At 34.5% G+C, this 21,847-nt stretch overlaps 1 protein-coding gene across 3 annotated transcripts in view; it reads left to right on the top strand.

The window, feature by feature from the left end:
- Nucleotides 1-21,847, top strand: part of ATP8A1 (ATPase phospholipid transporting 8A1) — a 103,038-nt gene that overhangs the window by 22,506 nt on the left and 58,685 nt on the right. For 2 of the 3 annotated variants that reach the window (XM_054292034.1, XM_054292043.1), the window contains exons 9-19: nucleotides 226-353; nucleotides 3,497-3,608; nucleotides 4,439-4,604; nucleotides 6,808-6,935; nucleotides 9,572-9,649; nucleotides 12,025-12,113; nucleotides 12,650-12,694; nucleotides 15,270-15,342; nucleotides 17,369-17,474; nucleotides 18,678-18,760; nucleotides 18,941-18,990. In XM_054292034.1, the coding sequence (XP_054148009.1) occupies nucleotides 226-353; nucleotides 3,497-3,608; nucleotides 4,439-4,604; nucleotides 6,808-6,935; nucleotides 9,572-9,649; nucleotides 12,025-12,113; nucleotides 12,650-12,694; nucleotides 15,270-15,342; nucleotides 17,369-17,474; nucleotides 18,678-18,760; nucleotides 18,941-18,990 (1,058 nt within the window). The remainder of the gene's footprint in view (nucleotides 1-225; nucleotides 354-3,496; nucleotides 3,609-4,438; nucleotides 4,605-6,807; nucleotides 6,936-9,571; nucleotides 9,650-12,024; nucleotides 12,114-12,649; nucleotides 12,695-15,269; nucleotides 15,343-17,368; nucleotides 17,475-18,677; nucleotides 18,761-18,940; nucleotides 18,991-21,847) is intronic. The other variant, XM_054292052.1, reaches the window with a different exon arrangement.

The following is a 21,847-nucleotide window of genomic DNA, read 5'->3' as shown; positions in this document are numbered from 1 at the left end:
CTTGCTGAGCTCTCTGATGGATTATGACCCTGTCTTGGTCGTAGTATTTTCAGATGCCAGGGTGACTTTTTCACTTTAGCACCCAATTGCGACAGCAAAGTGTAGCTGGTCCATTTTGCTCCCATAGGGATGATTGTTTTCTGGTCTTGCTGTTAGATTTATAATATATAGATTTGATATTGGGTAGTGTTTTTTAATGTAATGACAAATGAATTTTGTTTACAGGGTTTGCCACTAACATCAGACATCAAGGACACAGAAAGCTTGATGCAGCTCTCTGGCAGAATTGAGTGTGAGAGCCCAAACCGACATCTCTATGACTTTGTTGGAAACATCAGACTGGATGGGCATGGGTACGTAAATACAAGGGAGAAGACCTTGGGAAATTCAGTCTAACAGTAGACAGCTGTGTGTTCTTAAACTACTGAAGTAAAAATATGAATAGTAGATCTTCTTTTATGTATTGTCTGCTAAAGTTTACTCTTTTGAAAAACTAGAAGCATAAAACCTTCAAATGTCTACAACTTGAGTTGTTTTACTAGTTGTCCTTCAGAAAGCATTAAGTATTAATAATAGGAGAGACTGCTAATCAGATTCTGGCAGTTCTGGAATATGTGCCTAGAAACTCACTTCTTAGGCATGTCATTTGTTACAGAAGCTGAATAGAAATAATTTGTCTTTTTTATTTTTTTAGTTGTTCTTTCTCCTGTTTGTCTAAGTGTGGAGTGGAACAGAGCTCATTGCTATACACCTGACATTCTTCTAATTTAGTAGCTGAAAAATGTTTAATACCTTAGTTTACTGGAAGTACGTTCCTTTAAAAATAGAAAATATGCACTTACAACACACATGATTGTACAACTGCTTAAAAAATTCTTAAAATACTGAAATGCTGACCAAATACTGATAGTCAGGGTCCTCTGTGAATTCACAGGAGATTTATTGCTAGATCCAAAATTGCTGAATCCTTCATTCCCAAAGATTTACAGTATTTCTTATTTATTTGGTAGGTATTTATTTTTCCATATCCAGTATTGTTCATGTTTGTGGTTTTAGACTGATATATATAGTACTAGTTACTAAATATCTCTTTTTTTCCCTTTAATATTCAATTTTTTATTTACTGATTTCTTACAGATGCATACAGGGATTTTCAGTCGCGAGTGTGGATCTATTATAATTCCACTGTACTTGTCATTAAGAAGAGAAAAACATTTACCTGTAATTCTTCTCTGAAGGTAATAGTTATAACAGATCCACACATTAATTCTTTCTCTCTGGCTAGAAGTAAAAACATACTTTCTTTTTTAATCTAATAATTTAATTTAAAAATTTTGATTTAAAAAATCAATATTGAATGTGCTGATGGCTGTTATGCCTCAAGAATTTGTAAGAGGCTGCCATCTGCTGGTCAAGAATTTTTTTCATTTGAGAAATTATATTTTGGAATATTTTGCCTGTAGTTCCTGTGCAGTAAGATAGTTCCAAAAGTGTGGTTCTAATATAATCTTTACCTTCAGTGAAAAAGAATTACAGGTAAGTGACTCTTTTTGGATCTTGGCCTTACTTCAACCTGAAAAATCAGGGATCTGTTCTTTTTCTGCCTGTTATAGAGGGAGTGCAAATTCATCTAATTGATATTTATTTGTCCAGATCTTTAGACCTTCCTACCACATTATGTAGGTCCAGCAGTTGTGATTTACACTTTATTCATTACCATCTTAACATATTGGCAAAAACAATAAAGGTAGAGGATACTGAAAATATGTCTCCCTCTTCTTTCATGTAATATAAATCACTGGAATGCCATACATGTTTTATCTTGTTGACCTTTTCAGTCTTTTCTTTTGCCCTTCATGGGAGAGGAACTCAAAAAAAAAAAAAGGTTTTCTTTCTTTTCTTTTGGATATCCAGTAGTCAAGGAGACAGAAGACCATTACAGGTATTTTGCCTTTTGGCTAAATCTGTGAACTAGGAGAGGCAAAAGTTTTCTGGCTATCCTCAGCCTTTGAGTGAACTAACCCTTATCACCAAAGTTTGCAGCTCTTTATTATGAGTCTACAGATGCATGTCAGCTTGGTTTTAGTCCATGAAGACAATTAGGTAGAGAAAGGAGAAAAGTTCTGTAGCCTGGTTTATATGAACTGTGATTAGACAGTGTCTTGGTGAGTGGTATGGAGATTGTGCAAAACAAGGTCAAATTCTGGTTATCCAGGCCTAAAGTATATGCTTTCCTGAATACATTCTCAAAATTTTGGGTAAGAGTGAAGTATACTTGTTAACAAAAACATTTTGTTTTGTAAGTTTTCACATGTGTCTCAGAAATTACTAGTCTTAATATTCCCTCTGCCACAAAAGCATTCTAAAATCACCTTCCCCCACTGAAAACATGCTTTACTGAATCCAATGCAGGCATGTTGGTGACAGTCAGTAGTTATGTAAAATGGAAGAGGAATGAGATGTATTGAACCAGTTTTAAGAAGGCTGAGTCTGGGAAATAAGACACTTGAGATCTCTGTCAAGCCATCACTTTATTAGAGCAGAGTGTGATGTATTTGTCATCAATGTTGAGTATTTGTCACATAACACCTGACAGATCTGGGCTTTCCATACCCTGACTGTACTCTTTGAGCTACCCAAAATGTTACTAATATAATGACTTTTTCAGATGCTTTATATTTTGTATATCAGAGATACAGCTGCTGTCCTTAATCAGTTAATTGCTTTCAAACAAGTAGAGATAGTAACTGTTGCAGGGAAGAATTCCAAACACTAGGGCACTTTTGACGAGTGTGAACTGCCAGCTGTTATTTATAGAAAGAAAAGTGCCAGAACAGGGCATGTTTATCCATGGAAAAGAGTAATAATTATCTAAAATGTTTGTATTTTAAGAAAAACTTGACATACATTATATGTCCATACAACTAAATGTTTCCTATGTCTTTTGAGGGTGTGTTGCTCCTTATCTATACATAGTTTTAAAAGAATAACAGAACAAAATATACCTGATTTTGCAGTTAAAAGAAGGCGCATGAAATATTATTGTGAATGTTAAATAACTGTGTTCATAAAGGTTGGTTATTTCATTAGAAGAATAGACTATGTTAAGAGTTCACAAAATTATTTCATTTGAAAATTGCTTTGAAAATCAATTTTTAAGAGATCACTTGGGAAAAAAATTGATAATCATAAATCAGAGGAGAATTAGATATTTTTACTTGCAGTATGCTTGGTTAGTAGTACCATATCAAAATTAGTAGTCCATAATAAAAATTAGGCAGTAAGTAATATTTTAGAAACCTTTGATTTTTGCCCTGGTTTTTATCTCTCAAGTTTTCTCTGTCAAAGCTCCCAAAAAGGTAACTGAAAATTAGATTCCTAAACTATTAACAGTAATCATGTAAATTTTGAGAAATTAGTTTTAACAAATGTTGATTACATTTAAACATTGACATTGACTGGTTTAGTGTTAAAATGCAAAACTTCTTACTTTTAGTACTGTTCCATTGGGATCTGATCAGATTCTGCTACGAGGAGCTCAGTTGAGAAATACTCAATGGGTTCATGGGATAGTTGTCTACACTGGACATGACACAAAACTTATGCAGGTTTGTCCCTTGGATTTTGTCCAACCTGTCTGTTTTATTACCTTAATTTACCATTCCATGGTACAGAAGCATGGCTTGGTTCAATACTGTACTAAAATGTCAGTAATAGAGCATCTTTCATATCAATTAAAAGCAAGAAAAATAAAGCAATTTCTTGTTGTTTTAGTCACTTAGTCCCAAAGTAGTGTTTCCACTCGTAAGCATATTTATTCATTGATTTTATCTAGTAACTTGTGCTTTGAAAACTCTTTATTAGCAAGTTCTGTTATCACAGTTTGTCATTTTTATTTTTGACTGCTCCTAAAACTCTCCTGTTGTGGGGCTTTCTTTCCAATACAAAGATAATCATTCTTGTCAGAAAAAAAAATGAGGAGGGGAGAGACTGAAATTACTTTGCCTAATTTGTTTTGAAGTATCACAATTGAGATGCACCTGTTGAGAAAAAATAATTTCAGATTGGTCATTCATGCATTATTTATTGCTTTTCTAATTTGTAAAATAGTTACTTGAAAAAGAGTGTTTGTATTGACAGCTGTCTTCTGTTGCATTGACAAGGTGTATTCACACTCATTTTTAATGTTTACTGTTAACTATTGGTGGTACCAGTGTTCTGTGTCATTGTTTAAACTTCTTATGTCACAATTCTAAAGCCACAATTCATAGATTTATAAGCTGCTGGTTTGGGGGTTTTTTAACTAAAAGGGTTAGGGCATTTTTGGTGATGATGTATTTGGGAGACTATTTAGAAAAGGATACAGTAACTTAAAAAGCAAGAGCCATGTTACCTCATCTAATATTTAATAACCACTGTTGGTTTTTGTCTTTTGCAGAATTCAACAAGTCCACCTCTTAAAATGTCTAATGTAGAACGAATTACAAATATTCAGATTTTGATTTTGTTCTGCATCCTTATTGCCATGTCTTTGATCTGCTCCATTGGTTCAGCTATATGGAACCGAAGGCATACTGGAAGAGACTGGTATCTTGATCTAAATTGTAAGATCTAAAATATTATATTAATATTTTAGTATTTGGTTGCCTTTCATATTTGGAAAGGAGGATAATTACCTTGCACAGTGTGGTTTTTGTGTCAATCTCTCTTCTTTATTTGTTGACTAAAGTCCTTAGGCTAGGTATATCTCAGCAAGTATAAAATTTGCCTTGCTGTGCCATCTGAGCTCTTGCTAAATTCAGGAAGGGCAAGATGGTTTGTTTGTCTCTACTTTTTTCAGGCGTTCCATCTCTGCAGCCCAGTGAGGTCTGCATCAGCATTCCACTGGCATAAACAGTCAGCTTCCTAGACATCAGTCTGAAGCCTCTTTGAACTGTTACGTATAGATTACATTTAAAACTGCAGTGACTTTTCTGAATTTTTATATTTGTCTTAGGAAAGTGATGCTGTGCCTTTATAATTTTTACAGGGCTTTAACTAATCAATATCAGAACTTAATAAACTCCTCCTAAAGAAGATAAAAGAGACACCACAGGTCTCTTATAACATATTATACTGGGCAGCTGTAGGTAAGGTGAATGTAGGGCAGTGTGATGTTGCTCAGGCCTTCACAGCCGCATGGAACATACTGACAGAGTCTGACCCTCTGTGAGGAAAAAGGATTTAAAAGAAGTTTTCATGAATGTACTTTGCAGTCAATTATTCATGTTTTCAGAATTTCTTAGGACCCTTTTTACTTAAGCAGAACTAGAACTAAAACAAAGCTCCTGAGTACAAGGCTTCTGAATGTAGTCAACAAAGAAGGGTTTTTTGAAGTTTTGCTAAGTTCTTAAAGAAAAATATTGAAGTTCTGATTTGAAGGCACTCTTGAAGTTTCTGTGTCTGCAATTATGATGAACTTTGCTTTCCTTCTTTTTGATGCTGAGAAAGAAACTTTATTTTTTATTAATTAAGAAACTTAACTTTTGTGTTTTCCTAGTTAGGTAAGAAAAAGTGAACTAGTTCATAGAAAATTGACAATTTTAGGTAAAATCAAAGAAGGGCATCAGATGCACTTCATCTGTGCTTTTTTTTTCTGGGAAATATAAAAGTTTTAAAAATATGGTGGCTTATATGTGGTTAGTGCAGTAGTGAAGCAGTTCATAAGTTGTTATTCCTGAAAAAAGACATATGAAATAGTGGCCATTGATATTTTGGTTTGTGTATTCTAAACTGAGTATCCATATCAGTTTCTTTTCTGATGTATGTCCCATGATTAAATGAAATTATTTTGGGTTTTGTAAGGTATGTCCTTTAAGGCTGTATTCAGCATATAGTTGTTCTGATACCAGATATGTAAGAAGCATTATAATTTATATGTAAGTGCATTTTTTCCCCCCTTTCCCCTTAGTTATTTAATTTTGTAGCTCCCTGATCTTTTAGGCAAGTACATCATTTGATGCAGGAATTGATATTAATGAAAGTCTCCAAAACCTTCTTTCTTGGATCTTATAGTAACAACCATATCCACCTTGGACAGACAGTGGAAACCTGTCTGAGGCCAATTTTCTTTGAGATACCTTGAATAGAGCTAGGCAGGCTCCATCTTTTACCCTTTTGCTGCACTGCACAGCAGACTTTCCCATTCTCATCATCTCAGAGGTGCTACTGCTAGAGTTATCTTTGTAAGAAAAACTTAAAACTTGAAAGGAAAAAGGAGTATAAACTTACTTGTTTTATATTTTAATAGTCACATTTCCAGTTGTTTAGAACTTTCATTAAACTCTCTGATTTCATATCTCCCTTTCATGGGGTGTGAATTTACCTCTTTCAAAGCATTTTGCTCTGTTGAGGGAGACTATATGATTGTGTTAAGGTGGATGGAGAAAAAATTCATTCCACTATATAATTCCCCTTTCAAAATGTTCAACTATAATATTTTGAGTTTAGAACTTGGTTGCTTATATAGATACTCCCAGATTTTGATCTTAAAATGTAGAAAAAGAGGGAATGGCTGGTAAGTTTACTCTTCAGAAATTGGAGATGAATGCAAAGATTGCTGAATTTGAACTCTGATATTATAACTGAGATCCTTAACTCTAAGGAAGGTCTTATCCATAGGCAAGTGATACTGTAATTAATTCCAAAGATGCTTCTTAGAACATTTTAATAAAAATCAGCTGTTCATACAATATTTTGAATATAGTACATATATATACTTCTAACTACAGTCTCAAATATTTATTTGATTACTTTGTTTTTTGGCAGATGGTGGAGCAAGCAACTTTGGATTGAATTTCTTGACTTTTATCATTCTCTTCAATAATCTTATTCCAATCAGCTTGTTGGTTACACTTGAAGTCGTTAAATTTATCCAGGCATATTTCATAAATTGGGTAAATATTATTTTTTAATATTGATTTCTAAAATCAAGTGGGTCACAAGTAAGTGAAATGATGGATTGCTTTTTTATGTGTACATTTTTTTTCAGACTTTATCTGAATGCTGTTTATTTATTATTAGTGGAATCTGAGGAGATAATTTCTTTTAGTGCACTTATAGCAGCACCGGATTGATTTTTGGAGCATGTTTGTTGTGATCCACTCAGTAATTGTAGAGGAGCAAACTGAGCCTTCTGTGGATTGCAGAGAGAAACTTAAGGTTCAGATGTTCCCCAAAACATGATTAAAGCCAAACAAGTTTAAATGTTGATACCAAAGAATTGATACATTTTATTTACAGTAAATTAGAAAGAAGGAAATTGAAAAAGAGAGTAGGGGGATAGTAAGAGTGAGAGAGATTAAATAGAAATAGATCAGATTAGGTAGAAATATATCATCCCTCTGTGGGTCCCAGCGATGTGTCATTGGTCCTCTCCATCTGGTCTTCTTGGTGGTGAGTGTCCCCCTCTGAAAGGCATAGAATTCAGTATTTAATTAACCAGCCTGATTTGGGCCATGTGGAGATGTCCAGGGCAAGTTTGACACTGGCTCTGGCAAGACTCTGGATCGGTTGCATCATTTTGCATCACGTGCAGTGCTCTGAGGCATGGCTTCAGGGATGAGTCTAGGGAGCACTTGGGGGGTTCTTTGATGGTTGTGACACCCCCTGGCTTGCTCCTCACATGAGTGTCCTGTGGATGTGGCTTTCCTGGGGTGGTGGGGGGTTGTTTCACAGCTGAGCCAGTTTGTGGGATGGAGGATGGGTGTTCACTGCCTCTGACCACAGTTTGCACCACACACCCAAGGCCCTCCTCCTCCTCCACCCTTGGTGGGCAGGGAGTGTGTGCAAACCTGGCAGCAGGAGATAAGTTTGGGAGTTGTGGCCTTCCCCAGCCCAAAACTGGGGAGGGATGATTTTCAGGGCAGCTGCTGGGCTTGGCTCTCCAGTGGATGCTTTCCCAGCCTTATCTGTTTCTTCCCAGAGCTGAGATGATTGAACAAAAGTGTCCTTTTATCTTATCTCAAGTTCTCTTACTAACTCACAGTCCAAGGTTTCATTCATAGGCCCCATTCAAGGTGGGCTTTGGTGATGCAGCTTTTCACATCAATGTTTAAGCCATGAATTATAACGTTTCAGTCTCATGACATTGTTTTTCTGCTTTTTACTTTATCATTATTGATATTCAGGTGTCAGTTTCCTTCAGAATGATCAGAAGAATGTGTTTTGCAGTGCTGGAGACTTTGGCATTTTGCTTTGGCATTTTGGTTTTGTTTTTTTTTTTCTGAGCACAACCCTAGTTTAATGGAGTGAGGTTCATTGTACAAAGGCAGTGTCTGCTAATATTACCCCTTATGAAACATATAAAAATCATTTTGACATTCTCTTTTTTTTTTTCTTAATGAATTAGTGGGGAAAATGAAGGGTTTACTCTGAGTGGGAGTGAGCTGTTTTCCTTAAAGCCATGTAAACATGCCTTCAATTTTTCCATTTTTTTTCTGAATGTAAATTTGTCATAGCACTCTGAACGCTTTATCTGATTCCTTGATCAAATGTGTGAAATAGATTTGTATGTGTACGCTTTATCTGATTCCTTGATCAAATGTGTGAAATAGACTTGTATGTGTAAGATATATTATGGAGATATAGATAAGAATGCATGTGAAGTAGCAGGTGAAACATATGCTTTATTTTAAAAGTTAAATACTCTTGTGAGCAGTCAGCTAGTTTCGATTTCTTGAGGGTTTTTTTGTTCAAAATGTTCAAATGTTCAAAATGTTCAAAAATTGGAGAATGCAGTGAAATTCTTCCTTAATTTTCTGTGTTTGAAAATAAATATTCAACAAAGACCCATCTTGAATGGGTAGATTACCACTTGTAATTTTTGTTTATACAAGAAATCAGAAAGGCTGTTTTAACTTCCTTTCTTGCCCCAGTTTCTCATTATAAGGGATTAGTTGCCTTTTATTTATCCTAATCTGGGACTATGGACATTTTTGTTAAGTAATATTTCTCTTTGTGTCTAGATTGTATTTGTATGGAGAAGTTGGTCATCTGCAATCTGTTGCACTACATTACCATGTTTGACAATGTTTTAATCTTTTACTGTATTTGAAAACAAACTCTGATGTTTATTTAACAAATAAGAGGAAAAGAACTCACACCATATGAATTGTATCTTACTTTTATTGTGTACTCTCAAATTTATCTTCATGTTTTTATCTCAAGATATATTTATCTTGCTATTTAGAAATGACTGGTTGTGCATACAATAGAAGTAGGTAATACTCACTTCTCCCTATGAGTCATTTCTGCTTGTTGCTAATGTCATTTTAAATGTGTGGGTCAACTGTTTTTCAATATACTGATCACTAGAAATAATCTGAGCACAATCATCCATCAGAAAATCTTACTTCTACTGAGGTCTCTTGGAAATGATCTGATAGTGTCTGTGGCTTCTCATGTTGAAACAATCTTAGATCTATTCATGTGTGGTCTTTTCTTCTACACTTAACTGTTCTATTTATGTGCTAGACTTTTTGTGAAAATTCTGAAGGACAGATTTTTAAATATATGTACTATTTATCTCTAGGACATAGATATGCACTATGAACCTACAGACACTGCTGCAATGGCTCGTACTTCCAATCTCAATGAAGAACTTGGACAGGTAGATAAAAGAATTACTGATTCTAACTCTGTATTGAAATTATTCTTGTGAGGATTTATTTTTAAAAAAATATAATCTTGACTTGGTATTTGCTTATTTCTATTCTCTTTGTTTTGTCAGATATTTTTAAAAATACTTTGCAGTATCAGTGAATTAAAGGCAGTATTAAATGAACAATCTCTTCTGTATCAATGTGCATGTGGTAATCACAGAAGATTGAAATGTATCAATAAAGTTACAAAATCAAAGGAATTTTGAGCATTAGGGCTGTCTGTGGCATAAAATTTAGTCTCAATATATGCATTTATGATAAAGTATGTCTTCAATATGTCAGGTTTTTTTCACATTCTCTGCATTCCTCAGAAGTGACAGCAAGTATATCAGGGTTGAATCAGTTCTATACATGTCCTCTTTTCTTGCCACTAAAGACTGGAAGCCGTGAATGGAATGGGGCCTGAATTAAACCCTGGAAATTTGAGCTTAATTCTTTGTGCTTTGGAGTTCTCTTTTAATACTGTAAAATCAGTTTGACTTTTCGCAAGACATCATTTGTTATATGTTCATATTGGAGAAGTATGACTTAGTGCAAGTGTGCCTGGGGCAGAGGGTGTGCTTCTAGAAGAACTACACATGGTATTTGCTCTTTCAGTCAGTTGTATTTGCAGTCTGGCTTTAAAACGTGCTGAGCTTTCTGGAACACTGGTGGTGAGCAGCTCTTGCTGTGGGAAATAAATTACATGCTTATTTAATTGAATTGTATTATGAACACAAGTATGCATGTTCTTGCATTTCCCAATCTAGAAGTTCTCATAACTAATTCTTTACTTTATTGCATGGGCATGTAAAAGTTGTCTCTAGCTTTCCAAAACCAATAGGTCAGATTTAGCCATATAGTAAGGCAGTCCTAGGGACTAATATGTGTCATTTGGAAAAACTGCTTGAAGGTTAGCATGTTCTATGACTGGTCTACATAGAGGAGTACAGAGCCTTTTCCTGTTGGGTTTAATATGTATGTGCAGGAAATTTTGTTCTTTTGCTGGCTTTGAAGGGGAGTACAAGCTCCTCTAGTAGGGAAGAGTCTGTGTTGAATCTTAGCTTTCCTTCTGTTACATTTTACACAATCTGTTTTTTCTATCTCTGCAGCTAGTTTGTTATTCACATTCCGACACATTCTTTCCTTTTTACTTAAGTAGTTTTTGCCTTCATTTCTTAGGATTCTCATCAAATTCTCCTTCACCATTAAGAGCTAGTCAGGCTCCACTTGCATTTTTTCGGCAGATTCTTAATTTAAGCAGATTTTTGTATGAATACCATAGGACTCTACTAAAAAGAGCAGGTTTCTTCTTTGAAGTACATGAGGGTTGCACATGTAATGAAGAGATTTGCCCCAAGAGATCTTCAGGTTTTAAGAAAGGCAAAACTTTGGTATTGGGAAAAGAGGTTGACTTTTTTAGCTGCAATTTCCACTTTCCCATTGTGCCCACACAGAAAAAAATATACAATTTTCAGCATAAACCTGACACGGAAAGATTCTTTATTACTGCTGATTTTACTAAGGCGTAGTTCCTCAGAAACATTTTTACAATAGATAGCTTTATTAGTCCCAGGTATAATGTAGTTAATTCCTAGTTAAGAATTCTTGGATTTTTTTAAATTGGAAGTAAAATTTAATGAATTGAAGTTTACCTGTGACTCATAGAACTTTTGATTTGTCACAGACAACTTCATTCCTTCATATATTAACTTTTTTCATAAAATTAGGTTTAAACAAAACTTAAAAATATCACAGGTTCATGTACTTCTGCTTTGAATTTTAAAATGCTCTACCTCGTAGTTTCTGGAACAGAAGGGTTTATAATGCCAGGGGAATAAAAGATGTAGAGTAGGTAGAAAGGAATGTATTTCTCCTTTTCCTGTAATTTGGCATTTCTGAGCTGTTGTGCTTTTACTAACATTTTGGCTTGAAGGAGATATTTCTGTGTCAAAAAGATTGGCTCAGAAATGCATATATAGATACTTTACTTAGCATATTGCTTTCTGTCCAAAGTTTACTGTTTTACTGGCAAATACAGTGGTCTTCACAAGTTTCTTGCACTTCAGCAAAATGTTGAGTGAGGGATGGTTAATTACACCACTGTGTACTGAAGAAAGCTTAAGTTTCCTGACATCTCAGTTGATTGACTTCTTTGGAAGTGGGTATGAAGGCTGTGTATCTGCCATGTTTATGTATTGATTTTGTTGTTGGATTTTTTCCTATAAACTGTTAAAATTGCAGAACAGGTAAAAATATTTCAAATGTTGATAGTCATGAATTGTACTAGATATGTCACTAACTGCTGAATGTTGATGTATAATGGATTTTATCATTCATTTAGGTCAAATATATATTTTCTGACAAAACGGGTACCCTGACGTGCAATGTCATGCAATTTAAGAAGTGTACAGTAGCAGGAATTGCATATGGGTAGGTATTTTGATATATTCCTTCATCTGTGTGCCTCCGCCTGTCCATATGTACTCATGCATTAGTACTGTAGTTAAAATAAACTTACATCTGAAAATATCTACAACTCAGTCAGCTTTTTGTGACTATAAAATATTACTCATAAGAGACAGGATCACTTCTGTCACGACGTCTCTTTTTGCAAAGAGGAACAAAAATAAAGTTGAGATATCACAGGCTTTCTGCTGTAAGGCAACTTCAATATCTTCAATATGCATGGTTTTGCCATCATTTACCCTGTTTAATGTTGTAACAAAGAAAAGCCTGAAGGAGACTTGCAAAAACTTGGTTTGTTAGAGTATATGAAGTCTCAATAGAAAGACCATATTTTTGCAATTTTCATTGCAATCTAGGCACTAGCAAAATAGGTGCAAAGCAGGGTTTTTTGGTAATTTTGTTTTATTAACTAACTACTTCTTTTTAACACAATCCAAGTTTTTAGCATTTGTGATTCTTTCTCCTGTCCCTGTTCTGTTTTTTCCTTGCTTCTTGTGCAGCCATTGCCCTGAGCCTGAGGATTATAGTGTTCCTTCCGATGATTGGTAAGCTCTAAAAATCATTTAGCTTCTGCTGTTTCTTGAAGATTCAGATTTAAAAATACTGAGCAGTAGATTTAGAGATGGAGCTGAATGTGCGATATGTTACTGCTCAGAAGTTAATTCAGCATTGAATTCACACAGACTGACCATCTTACACAAAGTTATGCCGTTCAAATTCTGTGGCATTAGGTTGCATACTCTGGAATAGAATCTCTAAGTGGATCCCTGAAATATAGTGCAGTCACTACACTGACAGTCCTGGTGCAATTCAGAACTACTTATTGGAGAGAAAGTTTTGTCTTTTATTATATATCTGGTACTATGTTAACTTTAATCACACTTTTCTACTGGTAGTCAGTAATATGTTACTAATAATCAATACTATGTTTAGAAAAAAATCCATATTTGAGAGTGAAAAATATGTGAGTTATTGTTGCTATTTTACTTCCTCCAGATATTTTTAGAATATTAGCACTGCATAGTTCTTAACTGGAACTGAGATTAGAGCACCCAAATACACTTGGGACTAACATTAATGTCTTAATGAGGACTTCAGGAAAGAAAAGCCCTGGCTTCCTTTTTGCTGTCATCTATATGAAGCCTTGTGCTTCTTCATCATACTTTCTTACACTAAATATTTGCAATACCATTCAAAATAAGCTCAGATACATCACAGAAAAAAAGTTGTTTACAGTCTTTAAATTATCGTTATTTTATTTGTTGAAAGTGACAACGAGACTTGGAACACAAAATTGGAACGTGTTGTCATCTTTTGTTGAAAACATTTGTAGGAAAAAAATCATGACTAAATTAGAATTAATAATTCTTTGTTTAGATAGAAAAAAAAAAAGGCAGAAAATTTCCTCCTGCAACACATAAAATGTAGTACACAGGCATAACCCAGAATCTTACCTGACCTGAATATCATTTGATGTAGAAGGAAAATGTTTCCTAAAGATACATAAGTTTGCTTAACTGCATACAAAGATTTTCATTAAAACAAGGCAGTGCTTACATGAAATGAAGCATGCTTGCTTATAAACCATTAATGAAAAAAGACTGATTTTGAATAAATATTCACATAAATATCTTTATGAAGATATCTGAAATGAATAAACTGATATTCGGACAGTAGTTTTTAAAAACAATGAATCCAAACCTTATATGCAAAGAATATATTAGAAATACTTAAAAAAATGATATTTTAAATTTCTTTGTGTGTAGATCTATTGCAATTAATAAAATCTCTTTGTGCCAGTAATATTTCTAGCCCTAACATGACTAATATACTGAATACCAAATCTTCTGTATCTTTTTTTTGTATTAGAAAGAATTGTTTTCTGCTTCGTTAAAACTTACACCTGCAAATATTTTTCTGTATTTTAGCACTGAGAATCCAGAAAATTTATATCAGAAAGCTTTAAGCAAACAAAGCTTAAAGCTTAACTCTGAACAAATATAATGTGTCTGAAGATGTTAGTATTTGGCACCTCAAGATCTATTTGCTTTGCATTCAGAAAAGAAGTCTTGGTGAAGAAGCATACTTCAAATCTTTTGCTATAATTACAAAGTTAGAAAAAGTACTCCTTACATGGCGGTACAGAGGAGATTCTGCACTTTGTATTCCTCCATGGTAGTTACTGCAGGACTAAAACAGCTCACTTTTGGTTTTCATAGAGAATCTTTAGACTGCCTTTGATGTATATGGTTATTCTTCAACTTAAATCACCAAATATATTTATTCTTTGTAAGATTATGTAATCCAAAGTAAATGAGAAAAAAATTCCTTCAACTGGATTCACATTTCAGCAGTTTTGTTTTACTAAATTCAAAGTCATCTAGATTGTCTTAATACTTAGGCTGTAGTATTGAGACTGTAGCTGTAGTCAGCTGCAGTAACAAATCTTCCTAGAAGTATCTACATATTTGAGCTGTCACATTCAGCCAGAATATTTGTGCAATTTGGGAGATGCTAGTGTATGACTTCTCCAGAACCATCTCCTCCTTGCATCTCTTAAGTCCATACTTCGCCGCTGTTGTTATGTCTTCCTTATCTTTCCATTTCATATGTTCCTTTTTGATCATAAGCAATAAAAAGAAAATTCTCTACGTGCAGACTTTTCTGATGTCTGAACTCATTTGTTTACCTCTTTCAGATTCCAGACTTGCTTTTCTACAGACATTTAGAAACTTACCCTAAAAATGCTAATTTCTTGATGAACTGTGATCTCTTTGGGCCTATATATTTTTTGTGCCCCTTTTATAATCTCATTCTAGAGACCGGGAGACAAGAAGCCTCAGTTTTACATTGTGGATAAATTTTTACTTCATGCTTCATTACCTAAATTCAGCAGGAAAACTTTGCTGGATTTAAGCATATTTGTATAAACCAATGTTTCTTTAAATTAAATAAACTTTGGAAATGTGAGACAAGTACCTTTTCAATTCTTTTTCTCACAATACATGATTGCAGCCTTTATTGTAGCAGTTATAGCCCAAAACTTGTGTTTGGATGATTTGTATATAAACTGTTTAAATCATGCTAAGAGTGATCTCTTTTTTACTCAATTGTTTCTAGGCAAGGCCCACAAAATGTAGAAGAAAAAACATTTAGTGACGTATCATTACTGGATAATCTTCAGAACAACCATGTAAGTTAAATAGAATCAATTGTCATTGTTTTGTGACATGAAGCCATTGGTACCAGTAGTTCAAAAGATTATCTCCTTTGAGGGAAAACAAATAAATTGTGTATTTATACAACATCAGCATGAGCTCATGAATAATTGTTGCTGATATAAGTTAATTAGATCCAACCCTTATTTTCTCCCCTTGTTTTTTGTTTTGATGTCATAGTTCAGATGGTATAAGTTTGAAGTAGTCTTGTGTTCTTCTTTCTCTGTGTGTTTTACTGGTACTCCTGCTGTTCACATGATGTCATGACATCCATTAAAGCTTTCAGGATAAGCCAAGTTAATTTACATCCTGACATGACTTACCTGGGCTTGGACAGGAGTCAGGAGTTTACCATATGCCTTGAGTTTATATGCATGCTTCCTTCCATAGGGTTAGATCTTCAGATGATGAAATGAAGGAGGTCTTTTGGAGGCTTATATTTGCCCCAAAGAGACAATACATTTCTCAGGAAAATAAGTTATTTATTATCTGACTGAGGAACAGTACTATCATTATCAATTTCTGCTTTTTTTTTGTGCAGGAGATTTTTTACCTAGTCATAACCAACACCTACTTTAAACAGTGTAACTGTTTGTTCTCTTTTTGAAGAGTTAAAGTAAATTGCTCTTTTCTTTTCTTAAATGTTGTCCTTGCAAGAGGCTAGTTCCAGTTTAACTGACAGTGAAGCACCTTTTTCTTACCAATGGGGCAGTCTTTAATGGTAGAAGTCTGAGAACAATTCTCAAGTGTATCTAAAGCAAAGGGGACTCTTACACTTACCTGCGCAGGCCATTTATATTGGCAATGCTAGTAACAGAGAGAGTGGCAGAGTTGGAAAGAGGAATCAGCTATTACTGCCCTTGTTGAAGTGTCTTTGGTGTGCAATTATTGAATCTTCAAAGTTTTCTAGTAGATATGTATTATTAAATATATATAATACAAGCATGCTATAAAAATGTGTCTTTATGCATCTTAAAAATTCAGGTACACATTCAAAGAGAGGTTTCAACCCTGTATTTTAAATGTATTCAGCAGTGCTTTGGAAAAGAATTTGTAATTCAGCTTTGTGAATACATCTTAGAAGATCTGGGAGCCATCAGTGGAGGAGCATAAGAACTTGCTCCCATTAGTGTTTCTGCACTCTGCACTAGAAAATTAAATTAGGTTTTCAGAGATTATTTTATTTTATAAAGTAATTGTAATGTTATTCTTAGTGTGAAATACAAAACTGAAATACCGTAAGTATGCTACAAGAAACCCTCAGCCGAGGTGGCAGCTGCTTTGAGCTCACTTACAGGGAATGCTGGGGTTTCTTTTAAACCAGTCAGTTCATTCATGTTGTGAAGGCCAGCTGCAGTAGTAAGGTTCTTAGCTGGATTTGTCAAGTCCAACCAACTATTCTACTTATATGTCTCTTTACCCCTCTTTTGGCTAAATAATTTTAAATCGTTTCCATTTTTAACATTTTGAAGTGCCTGATATATTCATCTTTAAAGCACTCTGATCTTACAACATTTTCCATGTGATTTTTGTTTGCTACATCTTTCTAAAAGTTCTCAAGAAGTGTTGTCAAATACAGTACTAGACAAAAGTAAGAGAGACTATTTTTTAGTTAAAATTACAGCATCCAAAGAGACTTCTATGAATAAAGTAAAATTCTTTCAATACATCATTCATACTTACCTTCCCTAAAAAGTAATTATTTGAACTGTTCCATGTTTCTGGTTATCTAATTTTGATTGTTATGGTATCAAATGCCACTAAATTTTATTTATATAACCAGTATGTAAGTAGAGCAGTATATAAGTAAGTATGTGCATGCTGCAATTAGTTTACAGATGGTATTTAAAGAAAAGAGGTTACTTTAAATACAGATAGTATTTAAAGAAAATTTAATTTCATTAAATTTTTGTGGGCTATTATTTGTCTATATCTGTTATTACATTTTGGTTGTTTATTGTTTAAATGATCAATCACACTCAGACCTATTTTTTTTCTTAGCCAACTGCACCTATAATATGTGAGTTCTTGACAATGATGGCAGTGTGTCATACAGCAGTTCCAGAAAGAGAAGGTGATAAAATTATATATCAAGCAGCATCTCCAGGTGAGACTCAAATAATTCAGTGAACATATTCTGTCAACTCAAGAAGCAAATTTTACTCAGTTTATTGTTTTTGAAGAATCTTCCAAAATTAAAAAAACCCAACTTATCCCTCAAAAACTAATTGGTATCAGCTAAAATCAGTTATTTAAAAAAGGATTTAGACTTTTTTTAATTTTCATTAGAAAATATATTTGAATGTTACGTGGATTACGTAAGGACAAAGAATCAGTAACTCTACAGCACTGCCATGGTGTTGTCTGATTGCTGTGGAGTTCTAAAGGAAGTGCTCAGAAGTAAATAAAATCAAATCAGGAGACAAATTGATGTCCTTGCTCATTCTAGAAGCCTATTCTGTACTTGGTAACCATGATACTGATTAAAAACAGAGACTGTGTAATCAAAACAGAAATATTTTTAATAGGATAGAAGTTGTGGTAAATTCTGTGAAGGACTGAGAAAAGATTATTGTGCAAAAGGTCTGTTTCAAGCCTGTTGTGGTTCATAGACAATGTTTGAATTCAGGAAATGATTAAGCAAGGCAGAATGATTAAAATATGCTCAGCCCTGCTGAGCTAATGTGTTATAATTTATGATGGGAAAAATTACCTTAAGTGTAGAGGTTCTTCCTTGGCTCCCCAGCTTCTAAGTGGCTGGCTCTATGAATCCTGTCCTTCAACAACTGAAAGAAAAGGGCAGAGGTAGTGCCATAAATAAAGTTAACTGGGTCATGGCACTCTTTCACTGGGCATTGCAAGCAGACTCCATTCTGACATCCTGAGCCACTTGGAGACAGCTGATGACTGTTGGAGATGTGGTTGCTGATTTCTTGAGTGTAGACATTGAAGTTATCTGTTATTTACAGCAATGACTTACCACTCTTCTCTTCCAAACCAGAACTTAAACAAAAAGCATTGAACATTGTCCAGTAACCTGGGGAAGGTGCTAACCTAGGTGCTTTGGAGAGGGTGCTCTCATTACTGAGCTGAGAGGTGTGGTCCTTTCAGGGCTTATTTTTTCTAAACTGTTAACTCATTTCATCATTTTTCACAGCAGAAACAAAGAGTTCTTTCCAGCACCACATTTAATCTTAAAATCCATAAAGGAAAAAGGAAGTGAAAAGTAGAAAAGCCTGGACTGTGTTGATTAAATCATGATTAACAGTTTTCTTGTACATCTGTAAAATAACTATTGAACTTGCTGCAGATGAAGGAGCATTGGTCAGAGCAGCCAGGAATCTTCGTTTTGTATTCACTGGAAGGACACCTGACTCAGTAATCATTGAATCTGTAAGTACTTTGGAATAACATTATAATTTACTGCATTTGCTTATGTTTTAGTTTAAATAATCTGAATAACTGCATTATCATACATTAGTATTGATATGTTGCTTGATTGGTTTTGGTTCTTTTTCTTGACTTTTTTTTTTTGAATTCTTACCCTCTGGTTTGTTTTTTTTTATTCTTCAGCTGGGACAGGAAGAGAGATATGAACTGCTAAATGTCCTGGAATTTACAAGGTAAATTTGTACTTGGTGTCTTTTTGTGAAAATACTTAGACATTTCTCTCATGGATAAAAATGCTTACACTTTTTATATTTTTGCAGGTAAAGTATGCAGGTTGTGTGGCTTCTATCTGTGTAATATGTAAAGGCAGTATAGACAGACCAGAGTACATGATTAAGATTACACTGCCTGGTTTACTGTAAAAAAATTTAAGAGGCTCTTTTTTTTCTTGTTGTCTACATTACAACTTATATTTTTCACTTTTGCCTTTGCTCAAAGATTAAAAAAAACTTTGATACCAAAACTTTAAAAAATCTGTGGAAAATAATATAGGAAAGTGTTCAAACTTCTAAATGTATTTCTGAAAGCCCTGACACCATATGATTTATCAAAAAGTAAGTGTATTTATCATTACTGCTAAGTTAAATTTTGCATTTGACCTTAAATATACTTGTATAATTATGGCTTGTTTAAGTACTCTAGACTGAGATTCAATATCTTCTGAGCAGCATCGCTGCAGTAGTTGACCAGTTGGCTTACTTGGGATATGAATTTATCACATCTTTTGCTTTCAGTAAAAATTTTATGGTAAAATTCTTGGAGTTATAAATGTACCCATAAGAAATATGGATGCAGTTTCAATTCTTATACAGAGCTGTTTATATTTTATCTGTGCATGCTGCCTGTGTTCTAAACGTTTGTGTAGGCCTATTGCTTACTTTGGCACAGGATAAGGAAGACATTTGCATGTAGAGGAAGTTCCTTTTCTTCTTAAAATGATTACTCATAATTGTACCTGTGGGAAGTGATTGTTGTTTTCCTTCCTGTCATATTATATTTCCCTTAAGCTTAGCTAAAAACAAAACAACAAAAAAAAAAAAAAAAACGGGGGAGAAAAATAAAACAATCCAATGCATGAGAGACAGACTGAAGATAAGTTGTGTGAAATCAGAGTTAGTTGCCTATAGTTATAGTAATAGTAATAATAGTATGAAACAATTAAAGATTCAACAGAAAGTAATTTTTATAGTTTTGAATGTATTTTAACGTCTGTTTGCAATTAATGAGGTTTTTTATATTGTAGAGGACATAGGTGAATTTTTTAGATTTATGTCATGATTTCATTCTTTTTGCAAGCATTGCTTGCATTTTATTTTTCTTGCAAGTCAGCAAGTATGTAGTGCAAAGTGCATTGCTGTTAATTTGACTTCTGTGAAAGTTCATATTGTGTTTCTGGAGTAGCAGTGAAGGATTGCTACTTTGTTTCTGGTTTTGATCTTTGTCTTGATTTCATCAATTTTTTAAAAACTTCTGCATAAGTCTGAAATTGTAATTTAAATTGTGATACTTTATGGAGGTGCAAGAATTGCTTTTAAATCTCAGCCTTCGGAGGCATAAGATTTTTGGTGGATACTGATCCCAGAATTTTGTTAAGTATTCAGTTTTTATAGATGTTTTTGTTCATATTCTGCAATATTTAGCTGTGCTTGGAATTGACTTGTTGGAAGCACTAGAGGTCACCCGTGTTCCACAGCAAGAGAAATTTTGGCTCCAAAACAACACTATTTGTATGGGTAGGAGCATGTACCTTCAGAGAAGTAATCTGTTTTGAATAAACTGTTAAGAGTTTGCAGGTGTTCCAAGTTTTTCCCAGAAAAACTGCCAATAAATTCCTCACTGATTAAGACTCTTCTGCAAGTAGAGTGCAACAGCATCAAGATTTGATAGGAAAGTCTTACAGAGAAGCATGTTGCAGAAGTAGAATTTGTAGGAATACTTGGTAGACTTGTCACTTTTGATATTCTCTTTTTTCAGTGATTACACTTTTGCCTGTGAAAAGAGAAGTATTTACCTGTATTTACAGTATTTACCTGTAATTCATACCTTGATTAGTCTCTCCTGTGTAGTTGGTTTCATGAGTAATCCACGTTGTCTTAGCTGTTGTGCTGGGCAGACAGAAGGCATCCTAGAGCATTTGGGGCCTTACCTCCTCTCATCCATTCAGAAAGCTCCAGAACACACTGATTCTGTGACTTTACTTCTAAAAGTAAAAAAAGAGTGAGTGGCTGACAGAGGAGGTACCAAAACCTCTGTAGCAGTGTTTGTTTTCTGTGGTTGTTTAATCCTAAGTAAAGTCAGGTGATAGAGTAACTGCACCTACCAAGAGCTGCTTGGCAAACCTTGTGACTTAAGGAAGTATTTCTGTCTCTTTAAGATGCTTCTGTCTATTTATAATTCCAGTGCAACTCCTTGGGAATTACCAGCTATTCTGCCTCTTAGTAACGGCCCAAGGGGTTACCCAGCCTGCAGGTCCGTAGAGATCACAACAGTGGGTTTGCAGGATTCCATAGCACACGAGGACATGGGGGCTTTTTTACCTACTTTTTAATTGCAGATTATTAAAAATTACTGTTAGCAAAGGAATGTATACAAGCACACCCCTTGGGGGTGTGCTTGGGGATGAGGATGAGGATGATTTGCTTGGGGCTGACTCTTAGACAGGCTCTGTGTTGGGGCTGACTCTCTGGTAAGTCATTTGTGTGGGGCACAGACATAAGGAAATGCAGGACACAACCATATTCAGCAATCAGTAGATGCTCCTAATTTATGTATTTCACTTGGGACCACCAGTAGATGATGGTGGGTTCTTTTCTCCAAGACAAATTTTTATTTTTCCAGATTTTTGTCAATTCCCAATTTCTCCCTTTTCCAGACAAAAAATTCTTGTTAAGTTTTGTGCATATTGATGGTATCTCAGGATGCCTCCAATTTCTAGGCTTCCAGGCATTTTCTCTGTCACTATTTCAGGAAACATTTTCTGTTCAGTATTTTTCCCATTGTAACCAGGTCATCTTTATGGCTGCTCACATT

Source organism: Melozone crissalis, unplaced genomic scaffold (assembly GCF_028551555.1).
Source record: "Melozone crissalis strain CALT ecotype California unplaced genomic scaffold, PUWL_Pcris_2 ptg000006l_1, whole genome shotgun sequence".
Lineage (NCBI taxonomy): Eukaryota > Metazoa > Chordata > Aves > Passeriformes > Passerellidae > Melozone > Melozone crissalis.
This window is presented reverse-complemented; position numbering and strand designations above follow the sequence as displayed.